Source organism: Solea senegalensis, linkage group LG2, assembly GCF_019176455.1.
Source record: "Solea senegalensis isolate Sse05_10M linkage group LG2, IFAPA_SoseM_1, whole genome shotgun sequence".
Classification (NCBI taxonomy): Eukaryota; Metazoa; Chordata; class Actinopteri; order Pleuronectiformes; family Soleidae; genus Solea; species Solea senegalensis.
In genome coordinates, this window is record NC_058022.1 from 4,553,976 (window position 1) to 4,575,874 (window position 21,899).

General features: G+C 41.1%; 2 protein-coding genes across 5 annotated transcripts; both read left to right on the forward strand.

Annotated features, from left to right (window-relative positions):
• Nucleotides 1–749: 749 nt before the first annotated feature.
• Nucleotides 750–11,887, forward strand: LOC122761346 (transcription factor Dp-1-like). 4 transcript variants are annotated; one of them, XM_044016586.1, is made up of 13 exons: nucleotides 2,326–2,377; nucleotides 4,188–4,248; nucleotides 4,411–4,496; nucleotides 4,676–4,742; nucleotides 4,896–5,017; nucleotides 5,693–5,814; nucleotides 5,941–6,106; nucleotides 6,189–6,335; nucleotides 6,424–6,492; nucleotides 7,053–7,204; nucleotides 9,136–9,302; nucleotides 10,514–10,592; nucleotides 10,690–11,887. In XM_044016586.1, the coding sequence occupies exons 3-13, from the start codon at nucleotides 4,485–4,487 to the stop codon at nucleotides 10,826–10,828; spliced, it is 1,242 nt and encodes a 413-aa protein (XP_043872521.1). In that variant the 5' UTR covers nucleotides 2,326–2,377; nucleotides 4,188–4,248; nucleotides 4,411–4,484; the 3' UTR covers nucleotides 10,829–11,887. The 4 variants fall into 4 exon arrangements, with proteins under 4 accessions (XP_043872497.1, XP_043872506.1, XP_043872521.1 ...); XM_044016562.1 differs by lacking the exons at nucleotides 2,326–2,377; nucleotides 4,188–4,248 and adding an exon at nucleotides 750–890; XM_044016571.1 differs by lacking the exon at nucleotides 4,188–4,248 and having other exon boundaries at nucleotides 2,302–2,377.
• Nucleotides 11,888–15,095: 3,208 nt separating this feature from the next.
• Nucleotides 15,096–21,843, forward strand: LOC122765474 (rhodopsin kinase GRK1-like). Its single transcript, XM_044019733.1, has 7 exons — nucleotides 15,096–15,972; nucleotides 17,007–17,134; nucleotides 18,155–18,312; nucleotides 18,401–18,484; nucleotides 18,582–18,706; nucleotides 18,807–19,008; nucleotides 19,271–21,843. Exons 1-7 carry the CDS (start codon nucleotides 15,274–15,276, stop codon nucleotides 19,558–19,560), a joined length of 1,686 nt encoding a protein of 561 aa, XP_043875668.1. The 5' UTR covers nucleotides 15,096–15,273; the 3' UTR covers nucleotides 19,561–21,843.
• Nucleotides 21,844–21,899: the final 56 nt, after the last annotated feature.

Here is a 21,899-nt window from a genome sequence, read left to right on the forward strand (position 1 = left end):
TTACTGCATAGTGTTCATAAATTAAATGGTAAAATGCAAATAATATGGTAGTCCTCCAATATTGTTCTCTGCCCAGTGTTGTAATGTAACACAGCACAAATACTTAACTTTCTTATTTATATTTCTAGCAACTTTTATTTTTACTCCAATACATTTCCTCTAACTATCTTTACTCATTACTACCAAATAAAATCAGAGGAAGAAGACTTGGTAATGGTCTAGTCTTGATGATCTATCATACCCATTCACACGCTGCAACATGGGGTTAAGCGTCTTGCTCAAGGACACATATATAGACTAGCAGAGCCAAGAACTGAACCCACAACCTTCCAGTTGAAAGAAAACATGCCGTACCACTGATCCACCATTGCTCAATCCTAAATCCTCAGTTTTTAAAATACTTTTACTTCTAAAACTTAGTTACATTTTATATCAGAATTGCTTTTGATACTTCATTACAGTAAATGTCATATACTTTAAGGTGTTTTACTTAAGTAAAATGATAAAAAGTGACTTCAACTTTTACCAAATTCATTTTCTGGTAAGATTCTTTATGCAAATCTGTCTCTACCTCGCAGGTAGTTCCCAAAAAGGTTGGTTAAGGGGTAACTGAAAAAACGTGAAAAATCACCTCCACCCTCCTGTACCGCAGGTGGCAGTACATACATTCAGAAGACGGTTGGTGCTCTTCCAGTACCCGGGACATGCAGGAAGTGGGCAGGAACTACTTTGACTGCTCTGCTGACGTCACGTCGATGTTGCCCAATCAGACGGCTCGAAAGTGAGGCACCGCCAAGATCAGATTGTGAGACGCGCTGCTGTAGCGAGGCTAACGGGGAGCGGACAGAAAGGGCTAAACACAGAGTGACGCTAACTTGCGAAGTGCACCGGTAAGTCAAGCTTCTCGACGTGTTCGCTGCCAAGCTCGGCCTAAAACAGTGTTCACCGAATTATGCACACGTTTTAGTAATCACTTTGGTCAACTTGTGGTTAAAATAAGCCACGTAGTAACGCGCAGCTAGCCGCGGCGAAAGCCCGGCTAACTGTGGTGTTGTCGATGACAGCTGTGGGGTTAGCTCAGCGGCTAGCTACCAGGCTAGCACAGCAACAGCGGGCTAACAAAGCGCAGGTGTTCGGGGCTTTTCTAACCGTAATAGCTTGTTTTTGTCGTCACAAATTAAAAATTAACGCATTACTTTCCACTTTAATGTAGTACTGTACACAGCCGTTTAACTTCCATGCGTCGTACAATTTGCCAATTTGTTTGTACGTAGAGAAGACTAATGCAACCACCAGCGGGGCATTTAGTTGAATGTGACTGTAATCGATCGATTATGATTGGTTGTGTTACTTTAATATAGTTGAAACATGAGAACACTCGTTCATGAGTCAACTCCCGTAACGTTAATCGTTTCGTAGTTACACACACCTTGGTGGTGTTTTCAAGTTGAACGTACAGGACAGTTTAATAGGTAGTCAAATGTTAAATCGTAAATTACTTTGTGTATTTTGTAAAGTAATCTATGTTCACTCAATACGGTGAAGCCACCGTTTTATTTACTGACTCCTTAACAAGTATTTGGCATTAAACCGTCGACCAAGATTTTCAATAAAACAAATATTCATTGAAATAAACCATTAACCCAATTACAAGCAACAGGCTTTTCTGGCAAAGTGCGAATGACGTTGGCTGTGAGGTGTTTCTTTTAAAGATGGATAGAGAGGTGTATTTTATTGTTCCCAAAAGTGGCATAGTGGCTTGATTTTAGGATCATAGGGAACCGTTCAAATATAAAACATGGCAAAAAATATAAAATACTACTATATAAAAGAAGATGTAAGTACAGCAGACGAAACGGTAACACTAAGGATGAGTTAAATATTGAATACAAGGACAAACATCAAAGCTATACAGAGAATATGGAATAAAATATTGTGATACATCTACAAAAATATGCACTTAGTGCATGTGAAAAGTCATGAAGGGGCATGTATTTGGATGCTCCAATAACAGTGTTTTGTCACAAAAGTGTTGTAAAGTTATCAATAGTAAGTCGGAGTAAAGAAGCTGTCATTTCTCTTTTTTAACCCCATTCATTTTTCTGCCATTTTTCATCAACCTCCTGCCAGTATATAATCCCTTACTTTCTGACCGCAGTAAACAGTGAAATACACAGACTTGTAGCGGCAATAAACGCACTTGTCATGTGCTCGTCACACTTGGAGCATTTTATCCCTTGATACGAGTGTAGAAATGTTAAAAAAGTACTTCGACAATACTTAGTTTGTTTCCTGTTTGGAAGGGATTTAGACCTCCTCTTCCTCCGATCTCAAATGCCAACAACAACAGCCGTCGAAGAAACAGGAGAGTGCACTCGTAAGTGCACACAAACCACGATTTAAACTTTATCCTGCCACATACTCTCCCTAAATGTTAACCCCGTGCACAATTTGTGCGGGATTTGTAGCACTGTACCAAGGGATGCTAAATTTTTTTAAGGAAACCTCCTCAAAGCGTGCACAAGCTAGCCAGCTAGCTTGCGCCCGTAAGCTGGATGTAACGCTAACTGTTAGCTCGTTGCACTCAACAAAAGACTGTCCAGTGCTAACGTGGTACCACATGAATGCATGCAGCCGTCACGTCTGTAACCGTGTTGTGTAGTCGTTTAAATCCCGTTAATGTGTTTTTGCGGTCGGTGTGATGAAGTTGGCACGTTTGTGCGCCCTGTAGTAGAAGTTTTTGACGATGCTTGTGTGGAGGACGTGCTCGGTACCTGGAGTAGGCCTCCTGCACACTTAGCCTGGTAAAAGTTGTGACCATCGAGGGATTGGTTTGATGTGTTTTTCTGCACACACGCCGCATTCAGGAACACACCCTGCAAGATTCTCACGGTTAAGCTTGTTCTCAAAAATGTGGAAATTTCCTTTACTTTCGCATTGTAACTCAAGCGAACGTCAGTGATGTAGCTCACACATACACACACACACACAATGTGCTTGGCAGCAAGCACTTCAAATGGGCCTCACTTCAGAAACAAGTTTAATTGCTTTGTAAATACGCAAAAACTAAATATTTTTCAAATAAGGCCTGTACAGTATTGAGGGAACATGCAGAATGCAGTAATGTCTTAAAAAGAGGTATGCAGACTCATTTGATTGAGTTGCATCTTTTTTAAATTCAGTAGCAACTAGTGTGTATCATGTAGGAGGGTTTAAATGTAATTTACTACACATGTTTGTAAAAGTGTGTATTATTGCTTTAGCACAAAAACTGTTGGATTTATTATGCCGTGGAGTAATGGCGCTTTTGCAATACAAAGTTCTACTGTAGCATTACTCTGCTCTTTTCGACACAGCTCTACTCGGTTTGGTTATCAGGCACATCGTTTTACATTATTTAGTATGTCCTCACAGCACAGCTGTGCAAAACTGCTGTGAAGTTGTTTTATATGCAACACAAACACAAACTAGTGACGGGCAAGGCAGTTGTTTTCAGTGTATTGAATCATTAGAGTCGGTTCATTAAAAGTTTAGTTCAGTACTTCGTGAACTGACAGTCACTGAACTGAAATACGACTGAACAGGTTGTGGTTCGGCTCACGATCGCCGGCTTTTGGCACTGCTGTCGCTAAATACACCAGACTGCTGTTTAATATTAAGGTTTTAGAAATGTCCTTGCTAAATGTTGGAGATTAATGGATATTTTGGGATTTTGAAGTCTTTTTAACTGATTCGGCATTGTATGGTTTGATTCTTGTGTCGGACGTCGCACTCATGACTTCCAGTCATGACACTGATCAGTCTGTTGGCGTCACAGTTTAGTATCGGCTCAGCTCGCTTGGAAACTCACCAGGGCAGGTACCAACAACAAAAGCAACAGGGACCAGATACTATCCATAATGGAAGAGGGAAAAAAATCGATTCGAGCTGAGTAGTGCTGGAGCTGTTTAATGGAGGGTAAGGGTCTTACATATACTTAACCTATACAAGGACCTTGCTCTATGGCAGCTGCCATCTTGCACTGGCATGTATCTACAGTGGCCCAAATGGACAAAACTATTTTGAAGCAGAAGCATACTATACAATCAAACAAAAATGGCTCTGCCCACATAAACCTGATGCATAAACCAATGTAAAAACATCTGTATCCATGGTATTCTTATCAGCTTATTTGTGCTTGCTGGCAGCTACACCTGGTGTGGTTTTCAAAGGCTACCAACGTTCCCTCATGCTCTTGGAAAGTGTGGGGTGAGCTGAGGATATTTACATTGTTCTCTGAAATTTCATCAATGTTTGCAGAGGCACCAAAACTGTATTCTGCCATCCGACTGTGCAAATGCATAAAAATTTAAGTTGAAAACCAGATAATACCATGTCAAAATGTTTGTGTTTCTGTGTTTCTCTCTTTAGGGGTTTGAAGAGTAAAAAAAAGAGGAAAATATTTTTTTTAACCTGAATCTCAACTTCTCCGGTCCTTTGGGATCATGGCAAAAGATGTAAGTACTTATTTATTTGCTTTACAAAAAAAAAAACATTGTGATTTTATGGCATTTTGAAGGTATTGTGGCTAATGTTAGATTAAAATGATTTTGACCCTTTGCTATAACTCACTTAAGTCATCTGCCATAACTTTGTTTTACTGCTGCTTATTTTGAACTAATATTAACTTTTGTAGGTTGGTCTGATTGAAACAAATGGCGAGTTGAAGGTTTTCATCGATCAGAATCTGAGCCCCAGCAAAGGTACAAAGTAGTTACTGGAAGTAGTTTTTTCTGACATATCAAACAGTGCGGTCTGTTAGTCCAGTATGGTGTGCTAGTAGTTGGACAACAGGGGGCAATGGAGTTTCAAACAAGGGCTCTACTCATTACTGGTGTTCTCATATTTTCTTCTAGGCGTCCTATCTTTGGTTACTGTCCAGCCCACAGCTGCACCTTTGGCCAAACAGCTACTCCCCAAAACCCTTGGGCCATCGAACGTGAACATTGCTGCACACATGCAACATGTGCCACACATGGTGAGTGATGCTCCACAAAAATCAGGGTTCTGTTTTGTAACACGACAACCCCATTTGTGTCGGGAGTTTGGAACCTTGAGGTCTGCTTTGTAAATGGTCAGTGTCCTGCAGGCGTGTTTGTTTGTGTAGATGTGCTCACTGGGTTTCTCTGCAGTGTCTTACTGTTGTGTAAGCCCCTCCATTATCATTGTGAGGTGACCGGGCTGAGGTAGGTGGAGGCAGTTGATCCTAAGCTTATCAACTCTACAGTCAGCAGGATTACACCCATCATCTCATTATACTGTATATATGGAATATATACAGAACGGGAATCAGCTTAGATAACACCTTTAGTGAAGGAATAGATCACACCTCTTAGATACTTCATTACAAGGGATGTGAATTTTAAGTTAAGCAATGTCTTCAGTTGATCAGCAGCCACAGTCATGACTGATAATTTGTCAATAAAGATGTCTGTAATAGTTAAATTAATTCTTCTTGATGCAAGTGAGATTTGTGTAGATTGTTTCTTATCAGGAAAAGTAAGAGATTTTTCTCACATTTACTCATATCCCACCATGTAATTTACCAAGACTTCAATAAACACATTTTGGGGATTAATTTATTTTATACTGTGAGCCTCACATTGCCAGTGCTCTATATGAAAAGTTACAACTCTTCTCATGTTCTTTGCAGGTGATTGGAACACCCCAGAGGCCCACAGTATCAAATACAATTTTGGTAAACAGTCCACACACACCAAGTTCCCAATTCCTCACTCAGAGTCAACCATCGGACGCCTCCCCTTGGTCATCAGGGTAAGTTCTCAAAAAGTCCAAACCCTGTGGAGGTTAGGAAACATGTAATTAACATGCTTTGTACCTTTTTTCTTTTTTTGACAAAGTAATCATTGGTTTAATGTGGGTGATGTGTTCTGCCTGCAGAAAACGTGGAAAGAAAGGGGACAAGAATGGAAAGGGCTTGAGGCATTTCTCTATGAAAGTATGTGAGAAGGTGCAGAAGAAAGGAGTAACCACTTATAATGAGGTGGCAGATGAACTGGTGGCAGAATTCAGCTCTGCAGACAACCACATGTCGCCCAATGACTCGGTGAGCAAATCTGAATCTTATACGCATGTTTAAAAATGTTTTGTATTGATCAAAGTTTAAAGCTTCGATTTTTCCCTTGCAGCATGTGTATGACCAGAAGAACATTCGGCGGCGTGTGTACGACGCTCTCAATGTGCTCATGGCCATGAACATTATCTCTAAAGAGAAAAAAGAAATCAAGTGGATTGGCCTGCCCACCAACTCAGCACAGGAGTGCCAAAATCTAGAGGTATAATCTCAGTAAATACACATTGTGTATGGGCTTGTTTGGAGGTTGTTTACCCTCTTTTCACCTGTCACTGTTGTGTTAACTTTAGGTGGAAAGACAAAGGCGGCTCGAGAGAATTAAGCAGAAACAATCACAACTTCAGGAGCTCATACTGCAGGTGAGGAAGACTTGAATGAGTTTTGTAACATCTACCTTTTCCTCGTGGCATTCATGAATGCCAGAATGTGTGTGATTACTTGTCAGTAAAGCTTGATAATGTTACCATAAAGCCAATTTTATTTTGTTATACTGTCAGCAGAATTTACCCCAAAAAACATGCAGAGCTACAAATCATTTGCGTTGCTGAATTTTGCCGACATGAGAAATAATGCTTACTTTGTTAAACAACTCCAAAACAAACTCTTTTTTAGTTTACCAAACTGGTATTTATTTATTTTTTATGATGTTCATCTTTCATACAGTATATCACATAAACAAGAAGAAGAATTTTCTCCAAAAAGAGGATCTGCGTCTGTAAGATTTAATTTGATTTAATTCAAATCTGGTCACGGTAATGTTGCTGCTGGAAGCGGCAACACGCGCACAACTGCGCCTCTCGCTCGCTCAACCACTCACTCATTGTCATGCATGAAAAAATTGCCGTTGGTACCATGAAAATTACAGTATTGTACATTTTTGGTCACAGTTTTCGTCTCTCTTTGCTCTTCTCGTTCACAGCAAATAGCTTTTAAGAACCTGGTTCAGAGGAACAGACAAGCGGAGCAGCAGGCAAACAGATCCCCACCTCCCAACTCCATCATCCATCTTCCCTTTATTATCGTCAACACCAGCAAGAAAACTGTCATCGACTGCAGCATCTCCAATGACAAGTATGTGGTTTATTTTCAGGCTTTTTAAATTTAACATGTTTTTTTTTTTTTAACCTCCTGGGAAAAACAGTCAGCAGCATGTGGTGCAGCAGGGGTGCGACGTCAGTGCTGCTTCTCCTTTTTAGAACCGAATGCAACATCCTCATGATTTGTCACAGGAAATAATTTATCTGTGTTTTTCTCCCCCTGGCAGATTAGCTCATAAGAAAGTTTTTTTTTTTTACAGCAGGTGTCATTTGATCATTCAGACACAGACATGTTAAACCATTAATGGCTCAGAAAACAGTGGGTAAATGAGGTCATTGTAAGCCAGAGGTTTAAGGTCAAACCCTGACTGTCCTACTAAATACTTGATAAACTTCAGAAGTAGATATTAAAGCAAAATATATGTTAAAAAAAAAACATACATAAATTAGGTTTAAATTAATCTTCTCTTGGAAATGATTAATTTATCAGATGTTTCTATTTATGGCTGGAAATAAGTTGCTACATTATGCATAATTGTGTTGTCACGCTTTATGTTTGGGTCACGGTAGTTTGCCTTCTTTAAAAAGTGGGTCCCTGTAGAAAGTTTGGGAAATACTGTTTTAGAGGACACTTTTTTAGAAAAATAAACCTTGCATAAACTTGAGAATTGTAATAGCAATTTAACCCTTAACTCCCCCTGGTGTCAGAGCAGGTGTCAATGCAGTTAAAGGGGACATATTATGCAAAATCAACTTTTTAACCATTTCAATATTTATATTTGGGACTCTGGAGGCCCTACCAGTCGCCACAGTGTGGAAAAAGAATTCTCAGTCCTTTTTTCGTGGTCCCCCTTAGTGTAAGTATAGGCGATAAAACACTCGATGTTGAATTCCCTGCGCTTATGACGGCAGCATGCGCATTTCACCGCAAATGTTACCGCCCCACCAGTAAGTTTACCTCGAGAGCTCCACCTTAGCTCCACCTTGTCCCTGCGAGAGTGCAGGCGAGGGAGGAAGAGCTGTATTATGTCAACGCGGAGGGACAAGTGTGTTGTTGGTGGCTGCACAGTGGAGCACAGTGTTTTACACAAACTTCCAGCCTCAGAGGATTTTATATATGAAGCTAATGTGCCGGATAAACACAGCAAACATGTGTTCGCACCACTTCACATCAGACTGGAGCACAGACTCAGTCTGATACAGTCACATACAGCAGCTGTTTATGCAGCTCGCCGATGGCGATCAGCGGTGATTTTGTCTGTTTCGCTTTTTCACCGGCGATCATTAACAACAATCATGATCAAAGAAGCACAGAAAACATGTCCGTCATAGCTCTCTCATAACTAATTAACAGGCTGGAATCAAACGTGTTTGGGTCTGTGTGCGCGCTCTCTCCAGACTGTTATTATTTTCAGAGAGAAGAGTTGTCACACCACTGACTGACTGAGACTTTATCTGAACACTATCATCTGTTATGTGGGAGTTTCACAATCCCATTGTTGCGTCGAAGAGTTTTATTGGACACAGGTTGTTTTTGCAAACAAAGCAGTCCATGTTTAGACTCGCAGCGAGGCTTGATAAGAACAGGAAAACAATACTGGTTAGACCATTAAGTCAATTCCATTTACCTGTGAGACAACCACCTCCAGTGCAATGCCTGAACCTGACTAAGTGTCAGGAAACGTGTGTGTGTTATATGTATAATTTAGGTTTGAGTCATGTTCTCCCATAATCTTAGAACATTTCTTGGTTTTTAGCCTCAGTTTGATAGCAATTGCTATAGTACAGCCTGATTTGTTTGTGTTCATACACGATTACTTAACTGCTCATAAAAACATGTTTCCAAACTGCTCAGTGAAGTTGAAGTTTCCTGTTTTTTTCCATTATCAGCTTCCTGAACCTCACTGATAAATGTATTAAAAATAACTATTATAATAATGTACTTCTGTCTTTTCCTGTCTACAGGTTTGAATATTTGTTCAATTTCGACAACATGTTTGAGATCCACGACGACATCGAGGTGTTGAAGCGTATGGGTATGGCCTGCGGTCTGGAGGTGGGAAAGTGTTCTCCAGAGGATCTGAAGGTTGCACGGAACCTGGTGCCCAAAGCTCTGGAACCCTATGTTATAGGTCAGTGCCTCCTGGACTCATTTTCATTGTCGGCTTTCTTGACAATGTACTGTTGGATCACTTGTACTTCACAATATGGAGCTTTTTTCCATTCCCGCTGAAACGCTCTCCTTGCTTTAAGTTTGTGAAGTGGTTAGATAAAACGTAATGATCAGAATCAGATGCCACAACTTAAAGAGTAAAGCTGATCTGAGTTCACTTAAAACACTTGAAAGTCGTCAGTTGATTAGTGTGATACAGCAACAGCAGGTCCGTCAAAAGTTGCATGAAGCAGTTCAGTTCAATTTAGATTAGTTTGGCACGTAACGCACTCATTTGCTTTTAAATCAAAAATTGTGAGGGGAATCAAAATAACGATCTGTACAGGCCACAGACAGAAAAAAAAAATGTCATGCTTTTAACGTAGCTGACGCCGATATCGTCATTTGGCTGCAGATCAAGATTTATGTTCCAAACTGTATTAGGAACTGGGTTACTACGTGGCATTCTTTTCCTTATGAAGATACTTGAATATTCCCTGCACACACACACACACACGTGTACGTGACATGTTTTTGGGCTGCAACTATTTTAATAATCAAGTAATTGGTTTGAGTGTTTTTTTATTTAAAAATTATATGTAATTAAAACAACCTCCTTGATGTATCGGCTTCTCAAATGTAAACAGTGTATGGTTTCTTTGCTGAAACTGAGAATTTGAAAACGTTATCCTTTTTGAGTTTTGGGAAACACAGGTCAGGCATTTTTCAACATTTTATGGACCAAACAAGTACTCTGTTCTCCAATCGAGGAAATAATTGATGGATCAATCAAATATGGAAAATAACGTTTATGTATTATCACCCGTCCAGAATTGATGGATTTATGCATTGCGCTGAAATACTCACGGCATTATCGTTTAGTTGGCTTGTGTCCGTTTTCACAGGAAAACGTAAGGTCACAAAGTTAATCCCTTTTTTGAGAACAACATAACGTCACTTATTTTTCTGATGGATTTAAAGTGTATGTGAGGGTAAAAACTGCAGGAGGGAAATTGAATCTTAACTTGCTGTGGATGAATGTCTAAGGGATTTGTCATTTCGTTTACTAATTGCTCTCCGATTGCGAAAACAAAGACGTAACGTGATGTGATCACTTGCAGCTGGTCGTCATTCCAGCAGAGCGATGAATTTGGGTCTCATCAAAGCATTTGTGTCTTTTTGTGTTTTCAGAGATGGCAAAGGGTCCCATCAGTAATGTCTACATCACTGGAGGATCCTCGGCAAACGGAGCGCGTTACCCAGCGAGCAGGTGAGAGAAGCCTTACAAACAAAACCCCTCCCAATCCAAACGGTCTTGTTTTCTAACCGTCTCCTCCTCCTCCTCCTCCTCTTCGTTGTTGTTGCAGTGACGGCTGCACTGATGGGACGATGGCCTCCAGCTCAAACGACTCTCACTACAGCGGCTCCCGCGTGGAGACTCCAGTGTCGTACATGGGAGACGATGACGACGAGGACGAATACGACGAGAACGACGACGAAGACTAGACCTGGTCTGCGTCTCGCCGCTCCAACAAGCACAGTCCTAAAAAGAAAAAAACACCCCTTCCTGTGTGTGCTTCTTCAGCCCCTCCCTGTTTCCCCCATGCCTGTATTTCTGTCTGGCTTTCTCAGGGGTGTACATGAAAATTGAACAGAGGTGTGTTTATGGCACCCATCTTTTTCCTGCTCCTGAATCACGTGCACCTGCACTACAGCTCTGGGGGGGGTGGTGTCATCCAAGGGAACTGTGGCCTTGGCTGCCACCACACTGAAGTCTTTGTATGTCCCGATCCACTTCTCAATAAGCCATCCCAGTAAAAAAACAAAAAAACAAAACAACCCTCTGTAAAACCTACTGCTGTTGGAGAATGTATAATGTACTTGTTTGAATAGTTATTTCCTATTATTTTTGCAGTTGCGTATAGCAGACGTGATGATGTTCAAAGTGTCCCATGACGGCCAAAAAGGTCTGCGTAACCATGGTTTCGGGAAAAGGCCTGATTACAGTTGCCACGTCATCTCAGGATGGGGCTCCATCAGATGTGTTGATACTTTTTTTGTTTTTCTGTTCTGGGCAATAATTTGAGATAGTTTTTCTCCCACCCTCCCCGGTTTTGTTGGACTGGCTTCCTTCTGTTCTGTAGGCAGCTGCTTTTCTGATCTCATTTGCTAGTTCTGTTTTGTTTTTTTTTGTTTTTTTTGTATTTGTATTGGAGTTGAGGAATTCTCCATCACCACCACCCTGTTAACGCCTTGGTAGTGTTTACAAAAATAATGGCACCAGCAAGGTCAAGGACTTTCATAACCCAGGCTCCTGATAGGTAAATAAGCTTTGTTTGTAATTACATATATGAATCCTATGACGATTGTAGCTTATAGTATCCTTTAGAGGCCAGTGGTAAAGATAAAATTATTGATGTAACAAAAAAATGTGTGGTTGTGTAGGTCTTGATGTGCTCCCTTCAAAGATCTCTTTTAAAACTGAGCAACACATGTACTGACTCTTCCAAATACCTTTTTCTGTAATCTAATATAAGTTTGCAAATTAAATATAGATTGTTTTAATAAGTTTGCATCTATATTTCAATCAGGTTTGAACACGGTTCTCAAAATATCAGACACTTAAAGCTACTGTCTTGGAACCTTGGCCAAACCTCAGAAGTGGAATATTTCCTGTGATCTGATAGGTTTGGAAATTAAATTTAGATTATTTTATTCATGTACAAATATTCTGACCGCCTTTCATGTTGGGCTTTTCGTGTTTTCCACTTCCTCGACGAGTTCCTCGTCGGAAGTTTGACGGTGGATATTTCCTAACATAGCAAACTCCGATATAGGATTTCAAAATGGCACGACAACAAAAAACCACGGCTTCTTTATCTTATTTCTCTCGCATTATGTCGATCGTACACACTCGCATACTATTTCATTTTAATCTATAGATGTATTTCTGCTCTGTTCCCAAGCATCACTGTCAACAGGTGTTGCTAACAATGGCTAGCCTGAGATACATGTGCATACATTTGTTTACCCTCCAATTTCTGAATTTTTATGGGTCTAATTGGAGGTAAGGCCACACCCACTTCTGACTTTAAACATAAATAGAATTCACTATTTGACCCATTGCCTCTAAATGTTTGACACTCCTGCGAAGTGTTGAGGCTAAAAGCTGCTGCATGACCATGAATCAGATTCATAACTATCAGATTAAGGACTGCACCTTACTGAAGAGACACAAGTTTGATTTGATAGTCAGATTAGCATTAAAGGACAAATTAGGATTTAAATTCTAAGGTTAGATGAAGTGTTTTTGGGATCCTTGGAAGTTTCTTTGAGACTAACACACGTCACTGAGCCAAACGCTCCAGATCAGTGACAGCAGGCAGAATATTCGGCTTCTAATCCCAGATTTTAATGAGAGTAATTCACTGGCAGCAGCTTTAAAGCGACAGTGTGTAAAATGTAGCAACACTGGCAACAGCTGAATATCCATCACCTCACTCTTCTCTTCCAAGTGTGTTGGAGAATATGAGTCCTTGTTTAATCTGCAGCCCTAATCCTAAACCAAATTGTATCTTGCTTGATTTATTTATTTTTTTTAAATATGGACAGCTAAAAAAAAACCCACATGAAATCTGATTTTTTTTTTTTTTTTTTTTAGACAATAGTTTAGAAATCTTATCAATTTAGAAATATTTGTTTTTCTTGGGGTGTGGCCTGTAATTATAGAAATCCATGTAGAACATGAGACTCATGTTGAACATGTTCAAGATGATGATGATGATGATGTGCCTGGTGCAGCTCACTGCCTCCCGTACAGTAGATTTCCATGTGGGTGGGGTGGGTGGGGGGGGTTAAAGGTGGGTTTGGGGAGGCGTCTCTCAGAGGACAAAAAAAACTGCATGAAGACGGTGGCTGCGTGTGAGGTGAGAACTTAGACTTATTAACTGGTGTCTGCATGTCATACGTTCAGCCACAGCTCAGTTTCATCAGTTTCACGTGTCGTTAAAAGTTACATTTCATTTAAACGTGAGGATTGTCCTCGTGTGACTGCTGTCGTTGACACACTGAGCCTGTTTTTAAATGAAGGGTGTCCAAATGTTTCTGACATGGAGAACAGACGAGAGCTGGTTTACGGGCGGACTGTGGAGACTGTGGTGAACCCTTGTCCACACACAAGCACAGAGAATATGTCGATGCATTCTATTAAAGTAGCAAGAGACCAGTGAGGTAAAAAAAGCTTATTTTAATGATTAACATTTTCATTCTGTCTTTTAAAGTATGATTTATTGACTTTTATGGCTTCTTTGCCTCATTGAGCTCTCGGTCTAAAACATTGCAGAAATAAAGGTATTCCTGCCAAGTTCAGACAGTGTATGATATGATGTAAGTATTTTTTTCCCTGTTTTTAAAAAGAACAGTTTATGTTTTGGTCAGATAATTCAATTATACACATCAGGATTTAAGTAGACTGCAAAATGAATATTTATAAAAGCTGGGAAATTGTCCGTTTGCAGCTGATTCTCTCTGAAACTGACAGAATGGACGTGGACGTGTTCTGTGTAACACATGCCTGACATTAACACACCCTTCTTTTAATCTGCCAGAGTCTGGTATTTTGTAGATATGAGTCATATTTCACGACTTGTATCTATAGTATATCAGTATTAAGCTGATCATTTGATGTTGATGAGTCAAATCAAATGGATATTCTTTGAAATTACACTCAATGGCCACTTTATTAGGTACACAAGAAACCTAATAAAGTGGCAGGAGTGGTGAACGCAGATCTGCTAAAAGGCGCATCTTCCTCAGACCTTAGCTCCTGTTTCCTTTCTATCATTTCAATCTTTCCATTACATGGTTATACACTTGTTGGCAGTAGTAAGGTCTTTTTTCTTTTTGAAATATGAGTTTGTTTTTATTAACTTTCAACATGGACGTGTCACCCAGGAAGTCTGTGGGGACAGATACTCCTGTGATCTCTTTAAGAGTACAGAGGTCCAATAAACCTCAAGACAAGAACATGTCTATAGTTCCTTTTCCCTGTATGTTCTCTGAGTAAGATTACACTGTGTTAAGTTAAACGTTCAGCACCTTGTCTTACATGTGATTGGCTCGTTCGGTATTTGCTTCTACAAGCGGTTTAACAGGTGTGCCTATTAAAGTGGCTCCTGGCTGTGTAGTCGTTTCAAAGCAGTGCTATGATACAGAACTAAAACACCCATCATCACAGGTTCAAGGTTCAAGGTTCAAGGTTTTTATTTGCCATTGGAAATCTTGTAGGAGACAGAAACACAAACTTAAGTATAAATATAAATATAAAAGTATAAAAGTAGACCTCAACTTAAAATCTATAGAGTATAAAAGATAATAAAAAATGTAGAAGATGTGGAAAAACTGGGCTGTATTGCACATTTATCACAGTCACAGTTTTCACGGACACGCGTGCACGTCAGGATTAAGATTTGAACGTTTCCTTTAATAGTTCCTGCTTCTTGTAACGGTAAATGAATATAACTGATTCTAGACATCAGACAGTAGAGTTATTTCCTGAAGGCCTCACTGTTAAATGTGAGTTTTTGGACACACATGATGAATCTAAATGTGGTTTGGACACTTGCTTGTCTGGTGATGGTCCAGCTGCATATGCTGTCTGTTCCATGTGCTGTTCCAGCATGTGCCCGTACACTTTGTCTGGGGCATTAGGGTGTTAATGGATTACTGAAAGGTGTTGACTCAGGTGTGTGTGTGTGTGTGTGTGTGTGTGTGCTGGGATCTAGTTTAGGCTCCAGCCCTCCATCCCCTCTCCACCTCTCCAGCTCCTCTGAGATCCGTGTCTTCGTATTGTCCCACCTTTGCCTCCTCTTCTTCATCATCTTCTGCCCCCGTTTTCGCGCGCCATGTCTCCTCTCTGCGTCGCCTAAGCAGTCACCGACCCCCCCACGACAATGGACATCGGCGGGCTGACCACGGTGGTGGCCAATTCCGCCTACATCAACGCCCGCGGAAGCATCGACGGCTCCAACGCCGCAGCAGCCCGGGACAAGAAGTACCACTCTCGCCTCAAGCTGCCCCACATCACCGTGTGCGAGGGCCTGAGGGACACGCTGGATTTGGCCTTTGACATCATCTGCGTGGAGCAACCCATTGGCAAGCGCCTCTTTCGGGAATTCTTGGACGCCAATCCAGAGTACCACGGGCCCTGCCGTCTGTGGAAAGACATCGAGAGCTACGACCTGGCAGAGGACTCGGAGAGGATGAACAAGGCCTCAAAGATTGTCCAGCGTTACATGGAGACCTCGGCCAAACACTACTGTCCCTTCCTGTCTGAGGACATCATAGCTAAGGTGAAGGAAGGCCAGGAGTCAGTACAGGACGACTTGTTCGCCGCGGCGTTGGCCACGACGTTGGACTACCTGCGGGAAGCGCCCTACATCTTCTACCTGGAGAGCATGTACCTGAAGAGGTTCCTGCAGTGGAAGTGGCTGGAGATGCAGCAGATGGACGCGGACTGGTTCCTGGACTTCCGCGTGCTGGGGAAAGGTGGGTTCGGGGAGGTGTCGGCGTGTCAGATGAAAGCCACGGGGAAACTGTACGCCTGTAAGAAACTCAACAAGAAGAGGCTGAAGAAGAGGAAAGGCTATGAGGTGAGCAACATGTTGGTCCAATAATATTATTTTATGTTCTTAAACATTTTCAACCCTTAAGGACACAATAAAAACACACAAAGCAGGTTTTTATTGTTTGTTTTTTTTAGTGTCTGACCTACCAGCATCCTTTTAAATCAATCTGAAGTGAATGTACGTCATATTAATATCAATTTATTCATCCGTTCAACCCTCACTTTAGCTAGAAACACACAGAAAAACAAACCAAGCCTGAATCAAGTTCATTTATAAAATAAGCAAGTTATGTGAGGACAACTTGCTTCCTTTAGATTGAGAGAATTTTAACCCTAACCCTTTTAAAAAATACTCAAAGTAGTTCTTTTTAACGTAAAAAAAAACCAAAGGAAAGTAGAATCAAACTTGTAAATTAATATTTAAAGCAAATTCATTTTTGCAGAACCACCTGTCTCGTCTACAAATTAAATAAATAATCCATACAAACCAAATATCTTTCTGTAAAATCCTTTAGATTATTGATATCATCAATATTTCCTCTTAAAAATCTACTTATTATAAAGTTTGGCTCTTGTTTTTCAATCATTTACTCCCTACACCCACCACATAATTGCAATTTTTCCACATGATTTAAGGGGAAAACACAAAAGTCCCATAATTGATCCGTCGTCACGTATTGATTTACTGAATACACATGTTTTTGTTCCAGAGAAAGTGTCCCGCACTGAGGTGTGGGTGCTAATCACTTTGTCCCTGCCTCTGCCTCGATGGGCTTTAGCCAGCAGTATTAAACACTGACACAGGGATAGAGTGATTACAGGGAGCTTTAGTGAAAAGCTCTTCTGAATGGAACTCCTTGGCACAGTTGTGTCTTGCCCTTGACTTTGTCTGCGGTGGTCGTTTTTAAAATGGACTTTGACCTCTCAAACATTTGGCAATGACATGAAAACATAGCGCACATTTTTTTGTTCTCTCTCCCAGCACTTCTTCTACTGTTGTCTTTGTTTTTTCTTCTGCTGTTGTCGTTCAAAAGCGCATTTGCTAACTCTGTCCTGCAGGGTGCGATGGTGGAGAAGAGGATTCTGGAGAAGGTTCACAGTCGCTTCATTGTGTCTTTGGCCTACGCCTTCCAGACAAAGGAAGAACTTTGTCTGGTCATGACCATCATGAATGGAGGAGACCTCAAGTAACTTCACTCTCTGCTCACGCTGCTGTTTCAGATGCAACATTTAAATCTAGTTAACATCTGGAAAATGTAGTATAATTAGGAAATCTAGTTAACATCTGGAAAATGTAGTATAATTAATCTCTCAGTGGTTGTTCTGAAGGACGGTGTCATCACATTCACATGGATTATTCGTTCATTGTCCATCGCTATTCAGATGGATTGTGTGTCATATAATATTTTCATTGCTTTTTTATTGCAGTAACATTCAGAGGGGAGTCAGCTGTTGAGGATAATCTGACTTTATGCTTCATATCGACATTTATTTTTAGCACAACAAGAATAATCCTGAGTATTTCAAATCAAGCTTTGAGTTACAACATTAAAATACCATAACTGTCTAATGAGATTAGTTCAGAGTGACTTTGTCCACAGTTACATTTTAATGTGTGCTGACGGGTTTGCACTCCCATTCCTTCCTACATCAATTCTTCCTGCCTCCCACTCTACCTACCTACCTACCTACCTTAGCTTTCTTCCTCCTTCGCATCTACTGAGATTCATTCCTACAATTCTTACCTACCTACCTACCTCCTACCTCCCTACCTTCCTTCTACCTACCTACCCACCCAACTTAGCTTGCGTCCTCCCCTCACCTACCCAGCTTCCTTCCTCCTTTTTATCAACAGAGATTCCTTCCTTTTTACCCACCTTTGTTTCTTCCTCCCTAACTAGCTTCCTTACTTTCTCGTAACTAGCTACTTAGGTACCTACCTTAGCTTCCTTCCTCTTTCCCATCTACTGAGATTCCTTCCTACATTTCTTTTTTACCTACCTACCTACCCAACTTAGCTTACTCCCTCCACCACCTACCTAGCTTCCTTTCTCCTTATCAACTGAGAATCCTTCCCTTTCACCCACCTTTGTTTCTTCCTTCCTTCCTCCATTACTAGCTTCCTTACTTTCACCTACCTACTTACCTACCTATCTACAGTCATTGTATATTGTAGTTGAGGCTCACCTGTCCTGTGTTGACTGAAGGTACCACATCTACCTGGTGGATGAGACCAAGCCGGGCTTTGAAGAACCCAGAGCCTGTTTCTACACGGCTCAGATCATTCAGGGCCTGGAGCACCTGCACCAGAAAAGAATCATCTACAGGGACCTCAAACCAGAAAATGTGCTGCTAGATAATGACGGTAAACCATCACTTCTAGTTAACCACGGGTGAGTTTGCGATCGCCTGTGTCATTTAAAATTAATGGCAGATGTTCTGCTGCTGAACAGGGAACGTACGTATATCTGACCTGGGTCTTGCTGTGGAGCTGAAAGAAGGCAAAACGATGACCAAAGGCTACGCTGGGACACCAGGTGGGTTAATAAGCATTTAAAGGTGTAGTCTTAGTTTATAACTTTGTAATAATTCCTTTATTTTTTCTACGTTGTTGTTTGACTTTGATTTCTGCAGGCTACATGTCCCCGGAGATGTTGAAAGGAGAGAAATATGACACCTCGGTGGACTATTTCACTCTGGGAGTGACTCTGTATGAGTTCATAGCTGCTAAGAACCCGTACAGGAACAGAGGAGAGAAGGTTAAGTCCACCCCATGATTTATTGGGCTTGTACGCAATGACGACTGAAGCCGTGAAATAAATGAATGGGAGGATGAGAGGTTATTTGTCTCCTGTTTAGGTCGACCGTGAGGAGATGAAAGAGCGCGTGCTGACGCGGGTGGCGGATTATACGGACAATTTCACTGAGAATGCAAAGTCGCTCTGTGAAGGGCTGCTGGCCAAACAGGTCGATGTGAGGATGGGTTTTAAGAATGGATCCTGTGACGAGATCAGAGCTCACCCATTCTTCAAAGACATCAACTGGAGGAAACTCAACGCAGGTATCATCCATTATTTTTAACTTATCTATCTCGGGATTGTAGATAATTTAAAACGTTTTTGTAGCCTTAGAACAAGACTTTCATTTGTACTCTAGACAAGGGCCTCGCATTACAGGGCCTACCAAACAACACCCATTCTGGCCACTGTAGTTATCTGAGTTCTCCATTTGTTTCCTTGTCGTTAGATGTCACCAATTTACAATCTGGATCTTTACAATGTCTTCAAGATGTTATTTTGAATCTCCATGTCTCACCTCTTCAGGTATTCTACCGCCTCCCTTTGTCCCTGACCCTAAAGTGGTGTACGCCAAAAGTCTGGATGACGTTGGGGCGTTCTCTTCGGTGAAGGGCGTGGCCTTGGAGGACCCCGACAAAACCTTCTTTGACGAGTTCTCCACTGGCAACATCGCCATCCCCTGGCAGGAGGAGATGATTGACATGGGTATTTATAGAGAACTCAACATTTGGGGTCCTGACGGCAGCCTCCCAAATGACCTCCGCAGGGAGTCCATACTAGAGCAGCCAAAGTCATCGACCTGCTGCACGTCGTAGAGTGAATGGCGTGTCTTGAAAGACTCAGATATTCAGAACAGACACTAATCTCTTCTGATTGTAGAATCACAATGGGCCCGAACAGAAAAAAGCAGATTTTCTACCTGGAATGGACTAAACCATTGATTTAGCGCCCGTACAAATCACACCTAGCTAAGCAGAATTTGCAAAGTTTTTGTATTTTTTTAGCTTTCTATCCACATGGAACTGCGGTTTTGGGATCCCTGAAGCACTAGTTTTGGAAAACGTGTCCCAGAGGGAAAAATCTGAAATTGTCACCCTTGCATTTCATGTGTACCAATAGGCAAGTAAACCCTAACCCCACCAGGCGTAGACGCAAGCTTTATGCACATGCTCCATGTCTTCTTCTGCGTTTTTTGTGTATTTCTAAAGCAGCATTACAGCGCCACATACAGGCCTGGCATATATACTACAGTCGTTTTGAAAGGTTTTTGTGTGTATGAAGACATTTCTTGAAACAATGTTGTTTCCAGAAATTCTATTGGGAAAATTTCCGTGTGGATAAGGCCTTGAAAACTAAAGCCGTGTTTCCATCGAGTGGACTGGCTGTTTTTGGTATGGTGTAGTGTGTATTTCTTTTGCGTCTGCATTAGGAAAAGTACTAAAATTACTGAAGAGTAAAATGGTACGGTAAGGTCAGGGTGGAGCTTGACCTGCTCTAACCAGTAACATGTCACTTCCTTGGGACCAGTGTTTCTTCAAGGCCTGAAGTCTATTCTCATATATAGCTTGACGTCTTGTTGAGACAAACGACCACACACTGAGCTGCTGGATGTCCTCCTTTGTTGTCTGTTGTGCCGCATTCAAAGTCATTGTTCGTTGTAGTTGCACTGGTACGATGTCACTCTTCATGTATCTTGCTGACCATTGGGCACAGCCCACACCACGCCTACCAAGACGTTAAGAAGTTACTGTTCTCAGTTGAAACCCAAGCCCCGACCCAGGGCTTTACCATTCCAAACCGTACCATAATGTACACTTGTACCAAATATCCCCTCCTCACACGTACACTTGACTTGCTTAACAGTGGACATAGTTGAAGCTTGGTTCTGGAGGCAGAAGTAAGAAGACCAGTGTCTGCCTTTGTTGACTTTGCAGCAAGAGTCGCTAATGTTGCTAAATTGGTGGCGACATGGTGTCTGCTGTGTTTGCACGATGTTAGGCGCTCTCTAAATCAGGGTTTCCTCAATCCTGGCCCTGTGGACCTACTGCTTCAGCTAAAAACCTGTTCACGATCCATATTTGAATCAGGTGTGTTGGAGCAGGGAAACAAATTAAAGCTCCTTGTCCAAAAGCTCTGACTGGACAGTGTAGTGTTGGAGCTTAAGTGCATGAACACATTTGAATATTTGATTGGCTGGTGCTGTGTAAGAAGATGGAAATGTTAAACCTTTCTAGTGGCAGTGCTAGCAAAGCAAAGCAATGCGCTCACAATGCCCTTCAGCAAGATTTGATGCCATTCAAAGTGAATGAAAAGCTCCCTCCACCGTGAATGTGTGAATTGAATTGGCCACTGTCTTTGTACATATGTTGTTATTACCGTGCTTTTAGATCGGGCAATTTTCCAGCCGGTGTATAGCGATGTGGTACCGTTGGTGCTAAGTGACGGTCACATGTTGAACATGTAAGATCTTCATTTCCCTCCATTGTGTTTATATAGCATGTATGCTGTTTATAGTGAGTGCTTTTACTTTCCTAGTTTTTAAAGCTATATTTTACAGTTTATCAAAAGGTGAGGCGCCATGATAAATGCAAAATTTTATGCTGTTTGTTAAAATTTTCTCAGAGGTCCAGTGGGTGAAATTTAGGAGGGTTTTTTTTTGGTAGCAAACTGAATATACTACCAATACGTATGTTTGTTTAATCACAAACAATAGTTTTGTTTTTGTAGCTTAAAAATAAGCCATGTATTTACATCCTTTCTGGTATGCAACGGCCATAGGAATCATCCGTTTGTTACAATCTGCAATCTTTTCTGCAACCATTAGATGTCACTAATTCTTACACACTGGACCTTTTAAATATTTAATTATGGTTAATAAATACTTACTGCACTAATAGCCAGAGCACTTTTGACATTGATAAGGTTTATGTAGGTTTATTACCACAAGACAAATTTGAATAGAAGAGAAATGTTTACAATAACAGTTTATATCAGTTTATTTCTGAAAACAAAGTGTGGAACAAAAGTTGTGAATGAAGTCAGAATCAGAAACAAATGTATGGAAAAAGTACTGGTGAATAAAAAAAGGCTTATTAAAATGGAATCTGAGTGAGGAACTCTTTGCTTTCTGTGGAACAACAAGCACAGCGCTATC